The sequence below is a fragment of the Hipposideros armiger genome, unplaced genomic scaffold (assembly GCF_001890085.2).
Source record: "Hipposideros armiger isolate ML-2016 unplaced genomic scaffold, ASM189008v1 scaffold_801, whole genome shotgun sequence".
In the NCBI taxonomy this organism is placed as follows: Eukaryota; Metazoa; Chordata; class Mammalia; order Chiroptera; family Hipposideridae; genus Hipposideros; species Hipposideros armiger.
The window spans coordinates 386572-412503 of NW_017732151.1; the positions used below are offsets into that span (position 1 = coordinate 386572).

The following is a 25932-nucleotide window of genomic DNA, read 5'->3' on the forward strand; positions in this document are numbered from 1 at the left end:
CGTATAAAGCAAAAAGAAAAATAGCCTTTTTAGGTTGTACCAAAAAGGACACAGCATGTAAGTGCTATTGGGGTCTGGAGGAAACACATGGTCACAGTGAAGCCTCCACAGGGTCCAGAAGTGAGATTTTGATGACAAATGAGGTTACTTGTCTACCGCCTAGGGTGTCCAGTGGACAGAGACAGGGGAGTGCTCCTAGGCAGCATGGTCACTGCCTCTAGGCCCCGGACACAGGCCCTGAATCAAGGCTATTAACTGAAGGCATCAGTTGCTCATAATATACTATGAGGTGCCTATATGCTAAGGCAGGGGAAACGTCTCACATTAATTTAGAAAGTGAAGATACATTATAGCTTGGCCCACATGCTCACAACAAATACTCTTTGAGTAGTTTGCACTTATCCATCCTCGGAGGCTGGATGAAGTCCTTACAGCCCCAGAACAGACCTTGGAATTGGAATTTATGAAAATCAGAGGCACATGCTTGTTTTTGAGCACTGTAGCTCTCTATCATACAGCAGGTGCCAGCTGGGGAAGCAAATCAGATTATTTCAGGGTCTGATTGTCTGGGTTTGCAGCAACCCAAGTTGAGTGTCTATATTAAATCCCAAGTGATTAAAACATAAAAAATCCCAAGTATTAACTCAGGCAGTAAGTACACGTCCCCCAATGTGAGTTCCAGGTATGGCTCCTAACACCCTGTGTAATCGAGGACAACGTCATGCACACTCACAAACCCATCTATGGGATGCTACCTGCAGCTGCAATCATGTGTGTGATGTAATGAAAGCCAAGCACTTGCCCTGCCAGGCTGCAGGAGGGGCAGGCTGGGAGGGGGTGGTGCCCAGCAGCTTCGTGGAGGAAGCCGGAGGCCACAGAGCAGAAACCTGGAAGGCTGGTCTCTCTGGATGCTTCCACAGCCAGGAAACGTCTAACTCCTCGAGGCTCCCTGAGCCCCTGTAACAGATGCTCTTTCTTCTGCTGGAGACGATGCATCCTGATTCCTCTTCCTTTGACTTTTAAAAGCAGAAAAACTCGGGCCGGCCGAGTGGCGCGATGGTTAAGAACTCGCTTGGGACGCCAGAGGGCCCCGGTTCGGATCCCACATATGAGGGCCAGTGACACTGCCCTCCACAGCTAAGATGCTGAACAACAGCTCAACCTGGAGCTGGGCTGCTGTGAGTCGCCGGCGACGGCGTAGGCTGCAGCCCCTGTGGCAGTGGGTTGCCATGGGCTACCGTGTGTAGCCAGCAGCCAGCGTGTGTAGCCAGCAGCCAGCGTGAGCGGCCAGCAGCCGCAGTGAGCAGCCGTCCAGAAGCCGGCGACTGATCTGCCTCGCCAGGGAAGAGCGCAATGATGGTGCCAACTTGGGCTAGTGAAGCATCCTCCACAACTAGATTGAAGAACAAAACGACAGCAACTTGTCTGTTCCCCTTCCCCCAATTCCCCAGCACTGTTCCCATCCCCCCAATTACCCAATAAAAATCTTTAAAAAAAATAAATAAATAAAATAAAATAAAAAAAATAAAAGCAGAAAAACTCAGGGTGATGGTTCAGTATGTAAACGTTCCATTAAATCCCCACTTGGAAAACCACAGTGGGGCTCCTCAAAGCAGTCCTAGGAAATGATGTTGATAAAATATCAAAGAGGTCAGTGTCAGCCAGCTAACCAACCAGCTCTACATTTGAATTGGACACTCCACCATTCAACATAAAAGAAGTTAAAGGAATCGTTGCTTTTTTCTTTTTATATTCACCTTTATAAAATGTTAATTTAAAAATATGCTTAACATAAATGCAAAGGACTCCTAAAAAGAGACGTAGGGAGGGAGAACTTTTTTCAAAGGTCACTACGGAGCATGCGTTTGGAAGGGAGGAGTGGGAAGCCGCCAGGCGGCTCAGCACCCAGACAGGCTGCCTGGGGAAGGCATGGGCGTGTCTGGGACAGCGCTTCCCCAGACCACTCAGAGCAGCCCCTTAGCCCAGCCGAGCCACCTGTCCTTTCCACCAGCCATTGCTCAGGGCCTTTCATGGGCGCGGGCACAGCCTTGCAGGGGTTCAGACGGATCCTCAGAACAAGTCCCACTCTGTGACATCACTGGCACAAAATTCAGCCAGCACCTACTCCCTCATCTGTATGTCCTATTGCATATTTCAATCCACTAACCACGGACAAACTAAAAAATGAAACCTTCCTTACATGAAGCCCGAGTAATGGCAATTTGTATATGAAGAACAGTTTTAACTGGCAATAGAGCTGTGCAGGGGAGTTGACCCATGAGCCTGAGGGGCCCCCACCATACGCCCTGGGATGGGTGAGTGTCCCTGCCCTCCCAGGAGGGGTGCCCTAACCATCGACTTTGATCTGGTCAGGGGCTGTGTTGTGCCCTGGGCCCCTCCCCACAGGCACTAGGCTCAGCAATGGCCCTCTCAGCAGGGGCAGGTCTCTGGTGGGGGTGGAGCAAGGTCACATAAACTGTTGGGTGGAGGCTGCCCCTTCTGAGCAGAGATCCCTGGCACTGTCACTCAAGGAGCTGCCTGCACAGCACAGGCCACCCTGTGGGTCTGCACACCTTGCCAAGCTGAGTGAGTGGAGGAAGACTTCATCTGTGAAAAATGCTAGAATTCAACTGCATTGTTGTTGGTTCTGCCCCAACATTTCCTGAAATGGTTCCTTTAGGGGATGGCTGAGGCTCAGGGCTAATTAGCTCAAAATGGACGCCAAGCACCTGGAGCCGGCCTGGGCCCAGTGGGTGGCTGCTGGGCAGACCCCCTGCTACACACCCTCCCCCAGCCACATCTCCTTCTGTGGGCTGCCCAGTGGGGCCTCCACCCAGGAGTCCAGCCGGCTGGTTACAGTGAAGCAAAGAGGGCATCAGGCTCTGTGTTTACCCACTTCCTGCCCGTGGTCCCTGTTGCGTTCTGGCAGCAACTTTGGTGACACTACTCCAATAGTTGAATGGTGGCGTTAGTGGCTTCCTTGTCAGGAGTAAGTGGGATCGTGTGCTCACGACGCTGGCACCATGAGTCCATTTTGCGTTTATAAGTGATGGAGAGTGGTCTCTGCGTTTCCTAACAAAGAGCGTTTTTGTGGGTCTTCTGTTATCCTCAGTGGTTTGGGACATCCTGTTCTAAGGGCCCTGTGGGGCTCTGTCAGGCAGACGCAAAGTGACGAACTCTCGCCTGGGTTGGCAGTCCCGTCACTTCTGGCACATTCGAAATCTCATTGGAAACAGAAGGAAAAGGCCAATTGGAGGCACGCTGAGAGTAGCGCCTGTGGCCACAGCATGTGGGGACAAATGCCCGGCACCTTGAGACGAGATTGGAGACGTAAATATGCTCGCTCTGCCCTAGGGTACTCAAGTCTCAGGATGGAAGGTGAATGCACAGGAAGCCGCTGGAATCTGACTCTGGAGAGCAGCCACCGGGAGGCCAGCTGTGGGTGCTTCCCAGGCCTCCTGGCTCTTAGGGGACCCTGGCCGCTCTAGCTCCACACACAGCCCTGCCCTCAATCGGGGCTCCGTGTCCTGGGTCTCTCCTTCGCCCCCAGCACTGGCCTCCCAATCTGAAGGATGACTTACTATTTTGTCAGGGGCCCACCTTTTTGATGGCAAGGATAAAGCCAACCCTTTGTGGCTGGGGTTCCAAGGGCACCGTGATGTCACAATGTCTGATGTCATGGTTTGGACACCCAGGGAAGGCTGATTCACCAGTTCATGCTCCCACTCAAATTAAGAAGTCCAGCTCTTTCAAGAAATAGAGTAATAGCGCAAATTCACTGAGAAAACCAGACACCCTCCTCTCCGTTACAGCACAAGGGTGGGAATAAACAGCAAGGTGAGATGAGCTGAATGTGGTCCCAAAATACATGTCCACATCCTGTGTCCGGAACCGGGACTAGGTTTTTGCAGATGTGATGACAAAGGATGTAAAGTCAGGTGATCATTCCAGGTTATCCAGGTGGCCCTACATCTGGTGACAGTGTCCTTAGAAGAGACAAGAGGACAGACACAGAGGAGAAGCCATGTGAAGATGGAGGTAGAGATGGGAGAGAGTGGCCACCAGTCCAGGGCTGCCTGGAGTCCCAGAAGATGAACGAGGCAGGAAGGACCCACCCCTAGAGGTCTGGAGGGAGTGTGGCCCTATGACACATGGATTTTGGACTTGTGGCCTCCAGATGTGACATAATAAGTTCCCATTTTCTAAGATGTCTAGGTTGCGGTCATGTGTCCAGTAGACACAGGCATCTGGGGATATGTGCCCACCCTCTCTGGACCTCAGTTTCAAGGACACAAAAGGACAGGACAGCCTCCAGAATCCATCTCTAAAACCCCGTGACTCTGTGGCTCCCACCCCAAGGGGAGGCGTCTGGCCCATCAGCTGGGGTTCCTTCAGGGCTGAGCCAGAAAGACCCCCCCAGGACACATACCCACATTCAGCAGCTCCCAAACAGGTGACCCACCATCTTCAGCCAGCCAGGCCTGAACCATCACTTCCAGGGGGTGATCTGACATCACACCCCTCAGGGAAGCAGCACTGGCATGGCATTGTCACCTGCGGGATTTCCGGAGCATCCACAGCAGCACAGGGCCAGGCCCCAAACCCCACAGGCGCTCAGAAGAGGGGTGCTGGCCCCAGCTCCCTGCTGTCTGTCAGACAGCAGATGTCACAGAGAAGGCAAGCCACATGCCCTGGGCCATAGTGGACTTGTTATTTCACACGTGCTGCTTTAATAGGCATAAGGGGTCACTTTAGAGCAATTCAGTAATGGGGATTATATCACGTTGGGGTGTGTGTGTGTGTGTATCTTTATGTGTGTTGCATGTGTGCAGGCATGTCAATGCACTGTCTGAATGTGTGTGTGCATATGTGTGGGTATGTATTGTGTTGTGTGTACATGTATGTATGCTTCTCTGTGTTCACGTGTGTGTATGCTTCCCTGTGTGTGCATGTGTATGTGTGCCTCCCTGTATGTGCATGTGAATGCATATAGGCTTGTGTGCAGAAATGTGAAGGGAGGAGGTTGTGAGTGAGCAGAAGGGAGCAGTTCAGCCAAGACAGTCCCTGGTATGAGTGGGGTACTTAGAAACTGGCTCAGCAGTACTGGGGAGAATGTGGGAGCCAACTGTCCAGTGTACAGGTGCCCAGGCTCCCCTCAGGACAGCACTGAGCTTGCTCTTGGAGAGGTAGGGAAAAGGAGGACATGGACATGTCGTCTTACAAAGTATCTGCTCAGGAGCAGGCAGCCTCCTGCCCAGGGGCCAAGCTGGGCTTGTTCCTCAAAGTCAGCATCCGCAGCCCATCCAGTATAACATCTGACTCTTTCCAGAGGCCTGGGGAAGACAGTGAATGCAGTGAGGAGTCTGTGTGACAGGGTGATCTCCAGACACCGCGCCTGGGGACATGGCTTTGAGAAAGAGGGGAGGGCATAAGCGCTGAGCACTCAGCACCAAAGAGGCCTGGTGCTTGTGTCTTGCAGGAATTCGCTGACTCTGTGTCCCAGCTGGTCACGCAGAAGTTCCACGAGCTGACCGTGGGCCTGACGTCGTCTGTGCATGCCCGCTACAGAGCGCTGGCAGGGATAGTCATGACCAAAGGTAAGGCCTTTTGGTTTTCTGTGGGAATCTCATCACAAGGGGAGGAAAGTCAGTATTGCCTGGTCTTAGGAGCCAAAGATTCCCCTCTTCTGTCCAAAGACATGAAAAGGGAAACAAAAGTAGGGCACAGAGGGATCAGTGACAAAGTGTGTGACTTGACTGGCAAAACCATAGTCCAGTGGTTGCATAATTGCGCATCCTAACAGCCATCTCTGTACAAGCTTCTCTCAGTTTCCATGGAGAAAGGTGAACTAAGGACCTGGCCAGTCCCCTTGTTCTTAGGCACTTCTCCCACCTCATTGTCAAGCGTGTGCATCACTGGTAGTGCTTGTAACAGCTGGCACCGAGAGTCCGTCCAGGCTTCTGAGTCTGGCTTCCTTCTCTTCCATCTCTTCCTTTCTTTTCCCTGTGCATTTCCTCTGGGAGCAGAAGGGCCACCTGTCCAGAGAATCCAGTTCACATGAGAGTCCTGAGCCCTTCCCACTGGGGTGCAGAACACCCCCCCCCCAAGAGTCCTATCACAGGAGACTAAACACACCCCTTCCTGCCAGGGCCCTCCACCTGTATTGCTCACGGATGGAAGTCCTTTCTCAGTCATGGAAACTTTCCATGTGGGACATCTTTTAAAATGGAAGTAAAAATGCTTCTTCATAGTGACACTTGGTGAGTGGGATAAAATCTATGAAATGCTTTCAAAGGTAAAATCACTGCATTAGGATTTTGCTGTAAGTCAAAGGTAATTCTGTTTCGTCGATAACATGGTGGCATCATGAGCCTTGGCTGTGCCACCCGCCCTACTTTTACATGTTTGATGACACCTACCTCTTTGTGGCACATGACGTATTTCCCTCCATCAGTAGCATACTGCTGGATGTGGCCCTGCTTCTGTCCAGTCTCCTGCAGATATTAATCAGATGCACCTACACACTGGGCACCATTCTGCACACATCAGGGGTGCCAGGAAAAGACACAGCCCCACATCAGGACGTGACCACCTGGGAAACAGTGAGGACTGGCACAGGCGAGAGCAAGGGCTTAAGTCTGGGTCCCAGCTCCACGGGCCCCTCAGCCTCTCTGGGACTGGGGACAACAGAAGGAGGGTCACTGAAAGGTTAGAGCATTCATGGATATGCAGCACTTAGGAAGATGCCCAGCCCATAATGAGTGCCACACAAGTGTTATTGTTAGTAATCGTGCCCTCTGTTCATACACTACTCACCGAGGTGCCAGAGCCCATCCTATGTCTGGGAGAACCGCAGAGAACAAGCCAGACCATGTGCTGCCTGAGGGAGTCTTCCATCCTTGGGGGAATGAATGGGTCAAAAAGGACAATTTAAATCCCACATGGAAAGTATGGGTTATGTGCAGAGTTGTAGGATTACAGGAACAAAATCTTGGCAAGTTTTAAAATTTGGAGTATCATGGATTTTTCTACCACAGAGCCCAGGATGATGTAGTTTAAATGAGCTCGGTCACACCCATGAATGTGAAGGAGGGAGGCAGGGAACGAAAGACTCCAACCAGTGTTTCCTCTTTCTTGTGCAATATATCCCCAACCCCAAAAGCACATGTCCTTGTGATCTGCTGAGCACCTTTTCAGTATTTTCCCGGCTCTGTGGCTGTGATTGTCCAGGATCTCTCCACTCTTTTGGTAAACTCAAAGGCTTCCCTTGGAAAACAGCAATGTTTTACAAAGACTTAGAAGTGCCCGTGAATACACAACTTTGTGTGCAGCAATGGGCCTCGATGAACTAAATTTATTATAGGAAAGTGAGACTTTACAAGGTAAAGCTTCACTAATTAGTAATTTATGAACATTGAAGAAAAAATTGCTGAATTATACTTTCCTGTTATAAAGAGAAGATTTAATAAACATGTTGATTAAAAAGAGATTAGGGAGTAATGTGCAAATTTACTAACAGAAATATTTTTAAACATTTACTTCAAGTTGATGTGCCATTTAATATTAACTAGCTCAGTTATTCAAGCAAATGCCTAAGAAACTCTGAAATGGAGTCACATGTCTTATTCTTGTTGCTATATATATATATATATTACAATGTTACAAAACTGAGTTTATTTTTAAATAAAATGCTATCAACCCCTGCATTTTGAGATGAGATGCCAATTCATTCCCATCAATTAGCTCATACAAACTCCTTTTCATTTATGAGCTGCAGATCACTTTGTAGCCATTATGAGAAATACGACAGCAAAAACTGTCATCAAAGTACCATGGTCATGTGGTAAAAACTCAAACAGAAGAGAACTCAGGCATGAAAAACAATGCTCTCCCCTGACTCCTGGCTTCCCTGTCTCCACAGAGGCCGCCTCCTCTAGTGGTTTTTAGCTCCTGTTCTCAGTGACTCTAAATACTATGTTGCTATCTAAAGCGGGAGGGGGGAGTGTGGGGGGGTGTCCTTTTATTTATACCAGTGGAGGTGGGAAAGAGACGTGGGAACAAACGAGCTGCACAAAAGCTGGCCGCTGGGGTGAAGGCAGTAAATGACCATGTGGACTTCAAGCTGCTGGTCTTCAAAGCTTCTGAGTGGGGACAGAGATTCAAAATTGATGGCAGGTCCCCACAGACATCAAGACTTGTGGGGCTGGCTCCTTGCACAAGGAGTGTGGTGCACAATCTATTTTAAACCTTTGGTTTAAATGGTGAAGTTTAAACCACAAAATGCAGCATAGATTTTACTAGCAACCCTCATGTCACATGGATGCTGACTTGTGTGTACCAAACTTCCCTCCTTAAGATGGAGGGGGAGAGAAACCCGGTCTCTGAGTGGATACGTGGCCCAGCCCAATCCCACTGCTGCTTGTTTAGAGATGAGGGGGGGCAAGTCTGGAATAACTCTCAAGGTGCTCACCAGTGCCACCCAGTCTCCCTCTGTGATAGGCTTTGGAAGGTCTCCCACAAGAGCCCGGGGAAGGGGACTGTCACCTGTGCTGATGACAGGGAGAGGGTGCCGCCCAGATGAGGAAGGACGGCAGTCACGCTGCAGGGGTGGAGGCTCCGCCTGTGGCCGTGCCTGAAGATAGGTCACTAACGGATGAGCCCGCAGTCTGCGGAGTCAGGAGAGGAAAGGATCGGGGCAAGTGGCCGCCATCCCGCCTCAGTGCAGCGCCTCCCCCTGCCACTGGCCATTAACTAAGGCATTTGAACTTGCCAAATGGATGGTCGTCAGCCTTTTGAGCCCAAAGTAACTCACACAAAGAAAAGAAAGAACGCAATACAAGGTCAACAGAGGAGCCCATCAGAGTCCCCTCTGTTCGTGGACTGCTCAGAGTCCCCCTTGGAACCCCTCAAACACATCCCACGTCCTCATCCTTACAAACAGGGAAATCAAGTGGCTGCTTACAGAGGGCAGCTTTCAGCTCCTGAGCAGTGTGTGTGTTCTGCTCTTCACTCAAGGCTTCTGGGTGTAGTTTCCGGCCAGGCGTCCTGCTGGCCACCTGGCCACCCACATCAGCTGTTGCATCCGTGTCCCTTTGATCTAGAAGAAAGGGTTCTCAGTGGGGCAAAGTACACAATGGCTGTCCAAATGGGAAGACAGTTTTCAGTCTGCCAGGGTCCCTGTCATCCTACTTCCTTGGGGGTAGGATGCTAAGTGTGACGTCACCACAGCGCTCGTGTTCGGAGCAACAACTGGTAGCCATCTTGCAAGCCAACCTGGTCCCCTTTCGTCTCTCAAGCCACCTCGCACCACCCTGGAGTTCCTGCATTCCGAAGCCGTATCACTTAGGGCCGCTCCTGACTGCAGGAAATGAGACCATGATTGGCAGCGTGGTGAACAAGTCCCCATCTTCTCAGTGTCACATAGCACAGGGCTGCTGGCCCAGGTCAGGCCCCTGTGTCTGCACTTCTCCCAGTTTCCCACCATGGGCCCCTTCAGCGCAGGGAGAGGGAGGCATCCTGCAGACCGGGCTGGCTTTTCTGTTCTGGCCCCACAGAAGCAGGTGAGGGGGGAGGGCCGGGCCAAAGGGGAGGGGGGAGGGCCGGGCCGCAGTGCTCAGGGACCAGTGATGGGAGTGTCTCGGGCCTCCTTCCAGCCTCATGCCCCTTAGTCGCTGACGTCTCATACTGACCAACAAGTTCCTTGTGAGCTCTGACGGGAAGAGAAGAGAAAGGTTCAGGGAGCAAGAGAAAGGCTGTGTGTACAGTGGGTCTGCCCAGTCCCTGAGCCCCGAAAGTTAAATTTGGAAAAGTTGAGTTCATTTATTAGGGAACATGTACTGGACACACAGTTGTAACACAGACAAGTCAGGCTGAAACATGATTGTCCATATGTCATTCCCACCCCACCTCACCACCTCCCACAGGGGGCTTAGCCATGCAACTCACCGTGTCCCGGGGGAACCGCCCAGGGATCCTGGGAAAGCCATCAGGCCTCCACAGCATCTCAAGCCTCTGTTGTTTCCTCCCCATGCTCACCCCTCACCTCACCTGCAGCCCATCAAGTTTGGGGGCATTCACCCGTCAGACCCCCATGCAGAGTCAGGGTGCCTGAGCGATTGTGTGTTAGTGTCAGTCTTGGCATTGTCTCTGAGCCATGTGCCCCGTGGGGTGAGGCGTGTGTCCTGTCTAAGCGTGACACAGCAGATACCTGGGTCCTCTGTTCCTCACTCCCCATCAGGCTACATGGGCATCTCCATCTACAAAACAAGCCTGCTTATCCATCACCTACTGAAGGGTATCTTGGTTGCTTCCAAGTTTGAGTGACTATGAACAAAGCCGCTATAAACATCCATGTGCAGTTCTTCATTTTTTGCATCTAAACCTTTGATCCACTAGAATTTACCCCGGTGTGTGGTGTAGGGTGAAGATGCAACTTTATTTTCAGATGGCTCTTCCATTATTAGACATCATTAATGGAACAGTGTCTCTGCCTCTCAGGGTGAGATGGTACCTTTACCCCACATTAAATTCCTGCATGAGTTCAGGTCGATTTCTGGACTCGCTGCTTCGTTCCACCTGTCGGCTCCACTGTCATGCATCAATATACATCCCTGAGCCTTTATCACCTGCTTGATGTCTACCAGGGCTAATCTCTTAGAATCAGTCCTCTTCTTCAGAATTTCCTGGGGGAACCATTGCAATCAGCTTGTGTAGTTCAGAAATAACAAAACTATGTTTTTGTACCAGATTGTCTTCGTCATAAACAAAGCTCTCGTGCTATTCCTATTGGAACTTCATCCACCTTACCTTCAGAGAGGATTCAGGACTTTAAGTACCCCAACCAAGAATGCGGCACATCTTCTGTTTGAGTTTTCTTGGTGTCTCTCAATCAGGTTTTAATGTTTTATTCATTATAGTTCTTGCTCACTTCTTGTTAAACTCATTCCTATTATCTTGTTTGCTGCTATCATAAATGAACTCATTTCTCACTAGCTGTTGTGTGTAATATGAAAGCTATTGATTTCTGTGTATTAACTTGTACCCTATCACCTGATCAACTCACTTACTGTTTCTAGCTGTATTTCAACTGGGTTCTCTAGAGGTTTCCACAGATACAATCACAGTGTGTTCAAACAGTGATGATGCTCCTTTCCAATTATCATATCTCTAATTTCTCTTGTAGTGTTGGCTGATAGCTTCAATAGATGTTAAATAATAGAGTTAGAGTGAATATTCTTGTTGTGGTCCTAGGTGTAGTAAAATCCTTCTAGGGTCTCCCATCAAGTATGATGCAGGGTGTGTGTGTGTGTGTCCGTCTCTATACATAATACATGTGTCTATACCTGTATATGTGTGTGTACTTCTCTACATGTATTGTGTGTGTGTGTGTGTGTGTGTGTGTGTGTGTACTGGGGTCCAAAAAAGTGTATACAAGTGGACCCTTTGGTCAATATTGCTCAAGTAATAGTTCACCATAATCAGAAGTGTCTGGACGCTGATGGTAACCACTTTGAGCACCTCTTGCGATTGCAGAAGTCAAATGTGACTTGTATTCATCTCTTGTTGTGGGTATATATTGAGTATGACAATTTTAATACAGTTTTCCTTTCTTAAAATGTGTATACATTTTTTGGACACCCTCTGCATATATAATCACTTTGGGAAAATTTATCTATTCTATTGATTGAGGTTTTTTTAATTAAACTTTATTGAGGTGTCAATGGTTAGTAAAGTTACATAGGTTTCAAGTGTACAATTCCATAATACATCATCTATATATCACACTGTATGTTCACCACCCAGAGTCAGTTCTCCTTCCATTACCATATATTTTATTTATTGAGTTTTTATTAAAAGTGGTTGTTGGATTTTGTCAGATGCCTTCTCAATGTCTGTGATTATAATCATATTTTAGTATTGCATTCTAATTTTTTAAATATAATCCGTTTTTGCATTTCTGGAATAAACCCACCTCACAGTGATGACTGTATTGCTTTTTTCCTCTGATGCTTGGTGGTTAGTATTTTAGTTAGAATTTTAATATCCATTACTGAGGACATCTGTAGTTTTCTTTCTCTTTTAGTCTTAGTCAAATAGGTCGATCTCTAATGTAGGCATTTCATAATAAAAAAATTGGAATGTTTTCCTTATTTTTGTATGCTCTGAAACACTGCTGGTAGTCATGATATCATTGGCTACTTAAAGGTTGGTATTAATCTTCCCCAAAATTAACTGGGCTTGGTGCTTGTGGAGGGAGCTCTGATCACCTTTTCTATTTATTCTGTAGACACCAGCAAGTTCAGATTTTCTGGGACCTTTGCTCATGTCGATCTTCAGCGTACGAGCTTTGCTTGATGGCCATTTTATAGGTATAGAGATGTGTACTCAGTCCTGCTTCTCCATGGACCTGCTGGCACCACGCCCAGCCAGCCCCTCACTGTGCCTGGGACCCTGCCCCCAGCAAGCGGGTGGGAGCAGCTCAGGACCTTCTCTCACAGCAGGTTGATTCCATGGCATGCTGCACATTCCAGAGTTTTCTATCAGATCAGCCTGAGACCACACACAAGTGACACCTCCTCTTTGCCTTGCTTGGTCCCCCATTCTAGCCTGTTTCCATGACTGTTTTCCAAGTTTCTCATGAGAAAACACTCTCAATGAATCACATTTCAAAGACACAGAGTTTGGGGTTCGCTCTTGAGGCCTCTTTCGTTTTGTTTTGTTTTCATTCCTGCAGAGAATATCCTTTTTGTTGATAAGATTCCTTTGACTGTGGTCAAAATGAGCACAGTCCTGTGAAGAGTAAGTTGTGACACCTGCCCTGCATGGAGGACTTATGAGCTCCTGTCCTCAGCGGGAAAAGGAAAAAAAGCGCTGAGGCCAAGAGAAGGGTGGCAGGGGGTCTCCAGGCAGCAGCCAACATGGCCCCCATCCTGTGGCTAGGAACCTGGGCTCAGAGAGCATCATAAAACTGCCCCCTTCGTGCCTCTGACCTCAAAAGCCCCTGCACTCATTGTATGTAAAGAGCATTAAAAATAATAACAATGACGCTTGGGGTGCTTTGTGAGTTCTCCTGAGGCTCGTCCTCGTGGAGCTGACTGCACTCTCTCCGTTGGTCACATGTGACGGCCACCAGCAGACAGAAGCCTCATTTCCTAGCTGTCAGCACAAAGCCATGAAGCACGCCAAGCCTGGTGTGCTGGGTCCAGGAAACAGCTGGGTCCACCCATAAGAAGGGAAGCAGAGATGGTGATGGTGCATGCTGTGACCCCTACAGAGCTGTAAGGGCTTGAGGCCTCCAGAGACAGAAAGTGTCATGCAACAGGAGGCATAGCCCCCTGCAGCTTGTCCCCCATCTGTCCTGTGGTTCTTTAGGGGAAATGGAAATCGTGTGGGTTAAATCAGAGAACTCAGCCCCATTCATGGCTTTTGGTGATGTGAGTCTTGCACTGTCCTCAGGAGTAAGCGAAAGTTTGGGGAAGCGAAAAATCTGTAGCTCAGACATCACTCCTGAAATGCGGCCCCAAAGACAGGCCAGGCCCAGGCGGGACTCATGGAGAGCGTGGGCCACAGCCTCAGTGGAACCCCCATGTCTGTGCGGGGCCCACGAGACACCCCTGCAGTTCTGGAAGGGGACACACTGGGCCCAACATTGTGTTGTCACTCGCGTGGTGTTCAGTTAGCCTTGATGGCCTCTCCAGGCAGCCCTCAAGGCCCAGGCCACACTTACTACAAGTGCTCTTGGGGCACAGATGGCTGAGCATGTGACACTCGCACCTCCAACTCCTGGGGACCATGAGCCTTGACTTCCACAATCAGAGGTTTGTTCAGTCCAAGCAAAGCCCCAGAAAGGGAGTAGGTCAGAAAAGCAGTGACTCTGAGTAGGAGTCACCAGCTAGGTCCCAGGTAACTTAGAGACACACGTTTGGGGACCCGGGCACTTGGTCCAGCTCACCACCAGGTCCTAGTGGCTCTAAGGGACAGCAGGCTCCACTCAGGAAGGCGAAGTGAGCGCACGGTCTGTGGGTCTTGAGTTTGCACAGGAATATCACCTGGAGCCCTGGGCAGCCTCAGAGGTGAATGCTGGGGGCGGGGGGAGGGGTGTCCTGTTCTCACACAGTCCACATTTGCTGTGGCCTCCACCCCCATCCTGGGCACCACACGTTCTCATCAGTGAATCTTTAAATTAAGGTGTAATTCTCAACCCCCAGGACCAAGGGGAAGTGCTGGTAGGATTTCTGGGATCTGTCTGGGTAATGATGGTGCAAGCAGCCAGGGGCTCTATACTCTGGGATTGCAGCCTGAACACCAGCAGCCCGTCCACTTGCTCTCCCTGCAGGTTGTGGGTGGCAGTGACCTTGTGTCGCTTGTTTGGTGACAGGTCACCACATCCTCTCTTCCCAGGACTCTGCTATACAAATGTGCCCATCAAATACAGACACACTCAGGTTTTGAGTAGTCTGGGAATGAGCACTCCCACTGACACCTGATGTGTCTCCACGAAGCCCCCTCATTGCAGCCGTGCAGTACTCGCCAGCCTGTGTGAACGTAGAGGCTCGCAAGTGGGAGAACAGGGAGGCTGGGGCAGCGGGCTCTGCACAGGATGAGGCAGGTGACAAGGAAAGCAGTCACCCCATGGGGAGGGCGCTGTTCTGATGCCTTCTCTGTCCCCCAGGCCTGGACGTCAGGCAAGCTCAGGTCGTCGTCCTGTCCTCAGGGACCAAGTGCATCAGCGGCGAGTACATCAATGACCAGGGGCTGGTGGTCAACGACTGCCACGCCGAGACCGTGGCCCGAAGGGCATTGCTCCACTTCCTGTATGCGCAGCTGGAGCTGCACCTCAGGTGAGTGGCCAGGCCAAGGGACACTGGCTATGGACGTCAGTTCGGCCTAGTGACACAGGTCAGCTCCGCTGTTATTATCTGTATTCAAGCAGAACCCCTGCATGTGGCGGACAGGCTGCCCTAGCAGCACTCATCTTACTCAGATGGGAGGCGTGCTTTGGGCACTGGCAATGTTGCCACACAGTCCGGTCAGATGCTCAAATTTCAGACACCTCCTCATGATGCTCAGGCCTCCCTCCAGGGGACGTCTGCCTGTCCCTGGGTGACCGTGGCTGCAGCAGGCGATCTGCAAGGTGCACACATGTCATCCCCCCATACGCATGCCCACATGTATGAACACATCGTGTCACACACCCATTCCATGTGATGACATTTTCTAGGAAAATGTCTGAGGTGTCTTAGTTCAGGCTGCTATAACAGACACCCCAGGTTGGGGCTGAGTCACTGACTGATCACAGTCTGGAGGGTGGAAGTCCAGGGTCAACTCCTCAGCAGATCCAGTGTCTGGTGAGGACCCACTTCCTGGTTCATGGACGGCACATGACCTCACATGGAGGGAGAGGTAAGGGAGCTCTCAGAGGTCTCCTTTATAAGGTCATTGATCCCATCACGGGGGATCCACCCTCATGACCTCATGACCTCCCAAGGCCCCACTTCCTGACACCACCACACTGGGGGGTATGGCTTCAACATGGGAATTTTGGGAGTACAAACGTTGAGCCCATAGCAAGGGGGTCACTAAAGGGCAGCCTTTCCCTAGGACAACAGTGTCCCACAGTTAAGGCCCAAGTCCCTGGCACAGTGCTCTTGTCACAAGGCCAGAATTCATCCAAAGTCAAGGGCTCTGATAATAAAGAGGGTGAGGCCATGGCTGCCAGTACTCCACACACTGACCGCTATCACTCAGAGTGTTTTGCCCGCTCCTCACTCACACTCCAAATGCCACAGACAAGGAGACGATGGGATTGCAGGCTAGCTAGAGAGGGACGCACAGGTGTCCCCAGAGGAGCAGCTGCCCTTTCCTGTGGGTTTTAGTGAAGACAATATTCTTTCCACCACGGGCCTTCATCATTAATCCAGATCTAGCCGCAGGCTCTAAAAAGAAAGACAACCCCACAGAAAGCTGGCTGCCTCTGGGAAACACTGTGGATGGTGCTTTGTTACCTGGAGCAACTCCCTACTCCCCCAGTCAACTGTATCCCAGCACAACAGAGTACTGGTGACATCGACACCTCCGTTCCATTCTGACAAAGCTGTGCCCACTTTAAAGGGGAGCCATGACCCAGTATTTTCACTAGGCTTGGTGCGTCTGACCAGCAGAAATGTGCAGGAGAGCTGAGCGCCTCCTTCCATCTTTGTCTGCAACCTGTTCTGACAGTTTCTCAGCCACGGACACTTCTTACAGAGCACACAAGGTGTGGCCTCCTCTCAGACACCGGGCAGCCTGCCTTTTCATTTCCCTTCCCCAGACTTTGTCCCATCCCAGGCCATGGGGCTCAAATGTTAACACACAAGCCCAGGCCAACTTCCCATGTCTCCAGCCAGCAGCTCAGAGCACATCTGAAACACCAGTCAGGTTCAACCCTCTCCTATACCCCACAGTCCTGAGTGCACCCGACTTCCCAGACCCTGACGCCTGGAACCACCACTGAAGTGGCAATTTCTTGCCTGCTCCTCCTCTGAGCATGTTCTCAGAGAGGTTCTGAAAGCATGGGGTGGCGGAGACCCCAGGAAACACGCTCCAGGTCCTCGGGCAACCTGCTTGGGCCGCCAGAAGGTGCAGGCTGTCGCTACGCTGGCTGCCATCTCTCTACAAAAACCACAGAAGCAGAGCTGCAGGTGGACGTGAGCACGTGACGCGTCCAGATGCAGCCCTGCAGTGGGGTGTGTGGTCACAGTGCCTCATGGCTGTGTCTTTGCCAGAAACATTTCTCCCTTGCCTCCCCCAGCTGCGTCCACATCCTTTGAAGCAGTGTCCCTCAAACCCACTAACGTGGAGTCTTGGGAGCTCCAGGGAGTGACCCACGAGCAATGTCACCGTGCCACTGGCTGGGAAGGGTGCGGCCTGCCCCATGGGGGTATGAGCAATGGCTGCAGAAAGCCAACAAAGGTGACAAGTGGAGCACAGTGCCCCCGCAGGCCAGGCTCTGCATTTGCTCCAAGCCTGGGGCCAGGGAGGGGGGTACTTCGAGAGAGCAAGGGGGGACTGGCAGCGGAAGGAGCAGAGGCAAGGAAGCAGGAAGACTGTGGGCCATCTTGAGGGTTTCCTGGGGAGAAAATGTCTGTTCTGCTGCCTGTGTGATGGCACAACCGGCAGGCGAGAATCCGTCACCAATGGGGCAGAACGTGTAAAAACAGCCAGAGCGGCAGAGAGAAGAGAGTCTGTGACTAGTGAGAATGGGGTCTGAGAAGGGAGCAGCCATGCTGGCTTCGTGCCCTGCAGGGCCTGGGCACATCAGAGGAGATGGGCATGTGATGACTGCGTGGGACGGCCAAGGGCAAAGACATGTCCTTCAGGGGCTGGAGGGCTGCTGGGTTTGCTGGAGCACTACCCGGGCTGGGTGCAGAAGGAAAGCAGGTCCAAGCCCTGGACTCCTCGCTGGTCCGGCAGCCAAGCTCTACCCACTGTCAAAGTTCCTTTTCTCCTTTAATACAGAAACGCATTGCCCGTGGAGGCCGCGTGGAACCCACGGTGCCCGCGAGGACCGCTTGTGAGCCCAGTTTTATAAACACAGATCCGGGTTCACATCTACTAAGAAGCGGGCTGTGGGAAAGAGCCCAAACGTGACTGTTGGAGAGGGGTGACAAGAACGGGGTTTCTGCCATGTTTTGCTTTCAGCTATTCTAGAGGTTTCTGTGCAAAGGTGAAGAGGGGAAAGTGGGGAATAACAACAAAATGGGACAAAAGCGCCCGCTTGTCGGGACATGTCTGGCTTGGTCCACAGCAGTGACTGCGCCTCTTTCTGTCCCTAGCCAGCGTCGAGAGGACTCGGAGCGCTCCATATTCGTGCGGCTGAAGGACGGAGGCTACAGGCTGAGGGACAACACCCTATTCCATCTGTACGTGAGCACGTCCCCCTGCGGAGATGCGCGCCTGAACTCTCCCTACGAAATCACCACGGACCGTAAGAGACCAAGTTTTTACCTTTTTAAACAACTGGCCCCATGCTGTCCTCCATCTGGGATGCGGCCCCAGGCTATCTGTGCCAGGCCTCACGCGTGTGCTGTGGCCAGGCCCTCAGATGCTGGGCACCGATGGCATGGCATCTGCAGTCCTGACTAGCTGTCCCTCTATATAAACTGTTTCATTATTTGGCTCCCACGTCATGTGATAAGTCAGAAACCTTGTCCTGGGCTGAGGACAGAGCCAGGAGGACGAAGACCAGAGTTACATGCAGTGACAGCACATTCACACTGCTTTGGGTGCTTCTGCTGCAACTTTGGGGAAAATAAAGCACAGCTTTTTAACTAAGCCAGTAACAGGTGATGCCAAGCAGACACCTCCCCAGGTTAGCTGGCATCACCCCAAGTTCCGTGCTGAACCCACTTGCAGGGAGTTTATGAAAGCAGGTATGCACAGGACCAGTCACCTCCAGCAACACGGAAAGGGCACTCTGTGTGTGCCAGGACACCAAGGGGTCTCCTCCCTGTGGATCTGATGCTCAGCATCCCTGTGAAACAAGAAATCTTGTGGCTGCTGTAAGTGTGCTAAGAAAATCTATTGCTGATGCGTGTGTGTGTGTGTGTGTTACACATGCTTGTGCGCATGTGTACACGTACACGTACCTTCCCAGAAGCCACACAGGCCACCCTCCTGATGTGGCCATGCCATTAAGTGTGTGTGTGACAGGGACCTGGTCCTAATGAGCAGTGGAGGCACTGAAGTCTCTGTCTTGGGCTCAGAGGAAACAACAGTAGAAACAGAGATGGTACAGTCACTAAATTCTCCCTTCTGACCCCTCCTCCCACATGGAAGACTACGTTTGTGTTGAATCACCACTAGAAGGAAAGATGAGTGCTTGCTGGATGCTTGCCTTGCCACATCCCAAGGGTGCGGGAAATAGCATAGCTTTAGTCCTACATGAATTTAACCTGCTTCTCTAGGGAGCGGGCTGGATGGGATCCTTCAGAGTGGGACTCCAAGTGACTTTTTCAATACCTTTACTCAGCGTGGGCCGCTGTAGTGGACGCCACAGGTCGGGGCTTATAAATAGCAGACACTTATCCCTCGCAGTCTGGAGGTTGAATGTCTGAGATCAAGGCGTCAGCAGGTTCAATGTCTGGTGAAGACCCGCTTCCTGGTTCACAGGAGGCATCTTCTCACTGTGACTTCTTTTTCATGAGGATGCTAATCTCATCCATGGGGGCTCCACCCTCATGACCTCATCATGTCCCAGAGGCCCCGCCTCCTGACACCACCACACTGGGGGTTAGGCTTCTACATAAGAATTTGGGGACATAAACATTCAGGCCATACAACACTCTATGGAAAGTAAATGGAAGAATCGAGTCTAATTGAGAATCAAGAGAATGCAACCCAGTAAGTACCAGGGACATTTCAAGGCTTTGCCCCAGGGGTGAGGGGCTGGGCGGCCTGATGGGGTCAGGCAGGGTGTTCCTTCACCACCATGCCATCTCAGAAAGAGAGAGGGAACAACAACATGGAGCGGATCATTTCTCCTGAGGTGTTCATCAGGCTGGGTCTACATGAGCCCGACACCCCATAGATAACTGAAATGTGGTCTGTGTAGCTACTGGAATTATCGTTCCATTTTTCATGGAAGCTTTGGCATCATGAAAACCCAGCCTAGAGCTCTTCAGTCCTGGGGGGGAGACCTGCACATGTGTGCGGCTGGCCTAATTCATGCAGCTTCCTGCCATTGGGAACCCAGCCCCGCCTGAGCCCCGCCGGGAGCCCCACCGGTGTCTGCAGAGGCCAGTTCCAGCTCATCGGGCCCCCACCTCTGCACTTCAGACACCCACTGCAGCCTCCACAGTCCTGATTCCAACTTGCAAAGCTGGTGATTTAGAAAAACAAACACACACGTTCTCACATGTGCCCTGGGGTTCGCTTTCAGGCACAGATGTCTTTTATTTCATGGTGTTTTTAAGAAGTGGCAGGTGCTGGTAGGAGAAAAAAAATAAAGCATTTTCCTCACATTTTGGCTGCAGATAATGCCAGACAAAAATGAGGTGCTGAGGCTGGTGTTGCTCCAGTGCCTCCTACTGGAGATGCCAAAGAGGGGCCGCTGGCCAGTTCATCCCGCAGGCCGTCTGCCAAGAGCCCTACATCACTGTTCCTCATCCACTCAGTAAGGACAGAAAACCCCAAATTTCTGCTTGGAAGGGTCTCTTAGACAGATTTCAATTTCCCTGCCCTCCCAAGGAAGGCATGAGGCTCAGGAATAACTGTCACATTAGAGAGAATCCGCTGACATCAAGGGTGGAGGCTCTGCATTGGCTCTCTCGTGTGTTTCTCTCTGCTACTCTTTCAAGAGGGTTGGAAAGCCCTGCTGGAGCAAGGAATGCAGGCAGCCATGACCTTCACTCTGATGGGCTTCTACTGGGCAGAGGCCATGGGGACAGCCTTGCAGGGAACCCTGCCTGTTGGGGCCAATCACAGAGGTCAGCCTGTCTGCCTCCTACAGGCCAGCCCTGCAGAAACCCAGCCTCACTCCCCCTCCACTCTGGGGCACACAGCCCAAAGGTCACGGCAGTATCGTTGTGCCCATACAAGTACGTGCCATCCCTATTGAGGTTATCATCGGTTCTGACAAGCACATCACAACCTGGGAGAAGCCCTGCCCTGGAGACCAAGGCCTCCCACTTCCTGGCCTCTTTGGGGGCCACCCTCTCTTTGCCAGCATTGCCCTGCATGGTCTCTATCACTTGAGCTTATTTTATCCTCATGCCCTCATTTGGTCGGCATTTGTACACCTCCGCACGGACATGTCATCTGCAACTGTGCCCAATTCTCTTCCCCACTTCCTACACACACACACACACACACACACACACGTGCATAAGCACAGATGCACACACAAGTACACACACGGGTATAAGCGCATGTGTGGGCACACACATACAAGCATGTGCACACACTAGTACACATGTGCATAAGCATGTGTGTGCACACATACATAAGAACATTCACACACAAGTACACACATTGGTTTGATCACATGTGTGTGCACACATGAGCACATGTACAGTATGTACACATGTATATGCATAAGCACATATGTGTGCTCGTGTGTATACATAAGAACATATGCACACGTGTGCACCTGTGTACATACACATACATGAGGACATACACACATGGATAGAAGCACACATGTGTGCACACACATACATATGAGCATGTGCACTCCAGTACATATGGGTACATAAGCACGTATGCACACACAGGTACTCATGCATACATATGCACGCACACACATACTCAACAGGCGTCTGACGAACTGGATCTGCAGACACAACTATGACTGACTGTCTGAGATGCTCTGAACAGAGGTGCCTGCATTGTCCCCCTTCCTTTAAAGAGTGAAGGAATGCAGAGCAAGCACAGGAAGGAAAGTCTGTTCTTGGGTCTAAACCAGTGAAGCCAGTATCACATCCCAGATGACTGACTGGCAGAGAACTAAGTCTGACCATTACAAACGTCTGACTCCCACCGGCTGCCCAGTGACTGTGCCACCCACCAGGGCCGCCCTGGCCTCAGCTGTCCCTCAGTGATAAAACTTCCACAGGCCCCTGAGGCCAGCACAGAGCCCTGGCATGACCCAGCCCACCTCCCTCGGATGCCTATGGCTGATGAAATTCTAAATTCCCCAGGTTTTTCTTCTCAAAAACACTCATCTGGATGGATCATAAATTCTCTCTCCCTGGAGTCTAAAAACGGAGTCAGTACTGACTGGTCTGAGGCATCCCAGAGGTGTGTGGACTGTGAACAGTCGCACACTTGATTGGGTTGTCCACACCTCTGGCTTATCTGTCAAGACCACCCGGGAAGTTTCTGCCAATACAGGTTCCTGCCGCCTGCACCTCCCCCGAGATTCTGGTGCCTTCACTGGGGTGGAGTCCCAGGACCTGGTCTTTTGAAAGCTCCCCTGTGATCTGGAGGGTCAGCCATGTTTTGAGCTCTTGGTTGGAAGCCCCTAGCTTGTCTCCTGCCCCATCTGGTGTGGTGGGAAGGTCTGCGTGAGCAGGAGGTCTGCTGGGGCCTCCCCAAAGGCCAGGCAGGCTTGCCATTTCTGGTGGGGATGGAGCCACAGGGTCTGCAGATGGGAATCTTGATCTTACCCACTCACAGTGTCTTGCTGGAGGAGGCCAGCCCCATGAATGGTCTGTGTCCTGAGTGGCCCTGGGAGACCGGGGCTAGACCGAAGGCCATTCTGATAGGAACCAGAATGGTCAAGAGCAATGAAAGCATGAGGGTTCTTCCCTGTGGTGAGTTCTTGTAGGGCAACTACTTACTGTCCTCCCACTAACCCACCAGCATCCTTCATGAAAAGTCCTCCTTCTTGGCAGGTTCTCAAGTAGCCTGGTAAATTCAGTACTTGCTGCCATTTCCCAGGAGTTTGACAGCTTAGCTAAATTTCCAATCTGTCTCCCTCAAGATGCCATGAAAAATCGCAAGATTATGCCAGATCTTACAAGCATGTGCTAAGTGCTTACTGTGCTCTACTCCACTTATTGTACATTAGGGCTACTCACTAGATAAGCCCAGAATCCCATCGGAAGTCAGGGAACCTAACATGCACTTCCTGAAGTCCCTGTCTTCAGATTTGCTTACTGAGTTATAGACGCATGCAATATATGACCACGTTCGTGCGTTGCAGCATCAACGAATGTAAATGACCTCCTAACTCACCATTGTCACCATCACTATCTTCATCAAGTACAAACAAAGGACGCCCACATGACCACATGACAAATACTGTAGACATCACAATAATTAGTCGATTGCTTCACAGGTAATGCTTCTGGGATATGCCTTTTAAAGATGACTTGAAAATTAACAAGTTTATTTGGTGTTTAAAAACATTCTCTTCCTTTCCTATACCTGTTTTCCATTTTTTACTCTCTCTCCCATATAGTCTTACAGCAACCATATGTCACTTTTTATATATATCTTGGCTCCCTAGGTGGACTTTTTCAATTACCATTTATCTCCACTTCCGTTTGATTCTCTCCTAAAAATAAAATGTTTACTTGAACAATTTCCTATGGTGTATTACCACCCTCACTTTATCTTGACATCAATCTCCAAAGGTAAGGGTTTCAGGTTAATAAGCACTGTAGTGAAGAGTCTGATGACGTGGGCTATTAGAATTAGATTAGAATATTCTCATGGGTGTGTACATGGCAGGCAGCACTTTCCTGTTGCACACCTTCACTGTAGGGCATGCTGTAAACCAACAACACATATTTAAGTTCCGTTCCCTGCAGCTTCTTATTCTATCGCATTTTGTTCTGCTAGAAGTGGCATCTTCAACTCCCCCCTGCCTCTTGCAATTAGGCAAGAAAGAGCCAGAGGAAACGGGCTCTGTAAGACCACTGATCAAGCTCACCAGGGAGCTGCTAGAGAAGGCAGCCTGAGATTTTACATCCCCTCCAACAAACACTTCTCAGGAGCCCCTTGTGCACCTGGCTCTTCAGGAAAAATTAATCTACCTGAAAGCTTGGGTTAGTTCCTAGAAACCAGTTGTTATTCGAGCCATACCTCCCTGTTGTCATGGCACTACTGACTATGGAGTCTGCTTGAAGGCACGTTAGTTGTGCAGAAGCAGTGGGTAAGAATTTAGAAAAGCCTTACAATATAATAGGCAACTTCCAAAGTCTGAAAAATGACACAGTGGTTGAAGCATGCGAGAATGATATGAACACTATAATCACCAGAAAGAGAGGGGCTGCAAGTACCACATTCCCTGAGAAAAAATATTCCTCACATGTAAGAGTCAGGTCCCTAACATGCAGTAAATTGTGCAGACTGTTAGGTACGCTGGCCCTCCACTCTCCCAATGCTGCTGACCACTGGAAATTGATGTGATAAAGACCCCCACTGGACAGTGTAAAAAGTCAGGTCAGACCAAAGTTTGCCTCAGGTGTTTTGAGTTATGTCAACTATCTTATGTTCAATTTATCATCATCATCATCATCATCATCATCATCATCATCATCATCATTGTCACCATCACCATCACTATCATCATCACCATCATCACCATCACCACCACCAACACCACCATCATCACCATCATCATCATTACCATCATTAGCATTGTCACCATCACTCTCATCATCACCATTATCACCACCATCGTCATCATCCTCTGATTCCTAGTGCCCATTTAAAGCTGTAAAGAAGAGATTTGTGCTTCACCAGAGGGAGGGCTGGATGTCCTTAGCTACACCCCCACCCACTCCCTGCCTCCCAGGTTGAGTCTGTCACCTTGTTCCTTCCTTCTGTGGATGACTCACCGACCAGTCTAAGTACTTGGGTCTCATCAAGTACTTGGTTGGCAGAAGGATCAAAAAGCAATCAAAACCTTTCAAAAGTTTACTGTCTCTACTGAAGTACAGTAATCTTTTTTCCCAGGAGAAGGCCTTTGGGCACTATGGTAGGTAGTATAGGAACTTCTTAGAAATAATGAAAAAACAAACTGGAAGTTACATTGAGATCTATATATGAGAGAAGGTGCCCACATAAATCCACATTACTTATTATTTGATGCCTTCAATAAGGGTAAGTGACAGAGAAACCAAATCTGTACAACTTCTCAAACTTCAATAGAAACTTTTAAAGAATGCATCTAGTATTTATCCATGATATCACATGTATGTAAATACTGGGATTGCTCTGCTGTGTTAGATACACGTTGTATGCAAAGCCATTAACCATTTCCGTATTACAATATCCAGATTCCATGTACAGAACTTTTTTTATTTTTTTATTTATTATTTATTTATTTTTGTGTGTGTGAAATGAACATTTTTTAGTTTTAGCTGTACAACACAGTGCAATAGTTATACTTTTTACCCCTCAAAGTGACAACCCTCCTCCCCCGATCCACTGCCCCACTCTTCCCCTGCCATATCATACATATCTATTACAATTCCCTTGACTCCATTCCCACACTATACTCCACGTCCTGTGACTATATACATATATATTCAATTATAGTTGACATACAAATTATACAACATCAGGTGTACAGTGCAGTGATCAAGCCTCTACCCCATCCATGAAGTGGTCTCCCTAACAAAACACAGGACCATTTGACACCTTACAAAATATTTACAACATTATTAATTATATTCCGTGAACTGTCTTTCATATCCTTGTGGCAATATTGTAGTTACTTATTTATGCTGTCTAATCTCTTCCCCTTCTCCCTCATCCCCACCCCCCCTCCTAACTAGCAACCATCAGTTTTTTCTCTATATCTCTGAGACTATTGCGTGTTCTTTTCTTGTTCATTCAGTTTTTTAGATTCCACATATAAGTGAGATCATATGGTATTTGTCTTCCTCTGACTGATTTATTTCACTTAACATAATGTTCTCTACGTCCATCTGTATCATTGCAAATGGTAAGATTTCATTCTTCTTTATAGTGGAGTAATATTCCATTGTATAAATGTACCACAGCTTCCTAATCCAGTCATCTACCGTTGCGCATTTTGGTTGTTTCCAAGTCTTGGCTATTGTAAATAGTGCTGCAATAAACATAGGTGTGCATATATTTTTTTGAATTAGCATCTTGAGTCTCTCTAGATAGATACCCAAGAGTGAAATTGCTGGGTCATACAGCAGTTCAATTTCCAATTTTTTGAGATACCGCCATACTGACTTCCATAATGGCTGCACCAATCTGCAGTCCCACCAACAGTGCAGCAGGGTTCCCTTTTCCCCACAACCTCGCCAGCACTTGTTGTTTGTTGATTTATTGATGATAGCCATTCTGACCAGAGTGAGGTGGTATCTCTGTGGTTTTTATTTGTGTTTCTCTAATGATTAGTGAGGTTGAACATTTTTTCATATGCCTGTTGGCCATCTGTATGTCCTTTTTAGAGAAATGCCTCTT

General features: G+C 49.7%; 1 protein-coding gene across 2 annotated transcripts in view; it reads left to right on the forward strand.

The window, feature by feature from the left end:
• The window catches only part of ADARB2 (adenosine deaminase RNA specific B2 (inactive)), a 400959-nt gene that overhangs the window by 331218 nt on the left and 43809 nt on the right, over positions 1 to 25932 (forward strand). For both annotated transcript variants that reach the window (XM_019628648.1, XM_019628649.1), the window contains 3 exons: positions 5480 to 5597; positions 14672 to 14840; positions 17814 to 17965. In XM_019628648.1, the coding sequence (XP_019484193.1) occupies positions 5480 to 5597; positions 14672 to 14840; positions 17814 to 17965 (439 nt within the window). The remainder of the gene's footprint in view (positions 1 to 5479; positions 5598 to 14671; positions 14841 to 17813; positions 17966 to 25932) is intronic.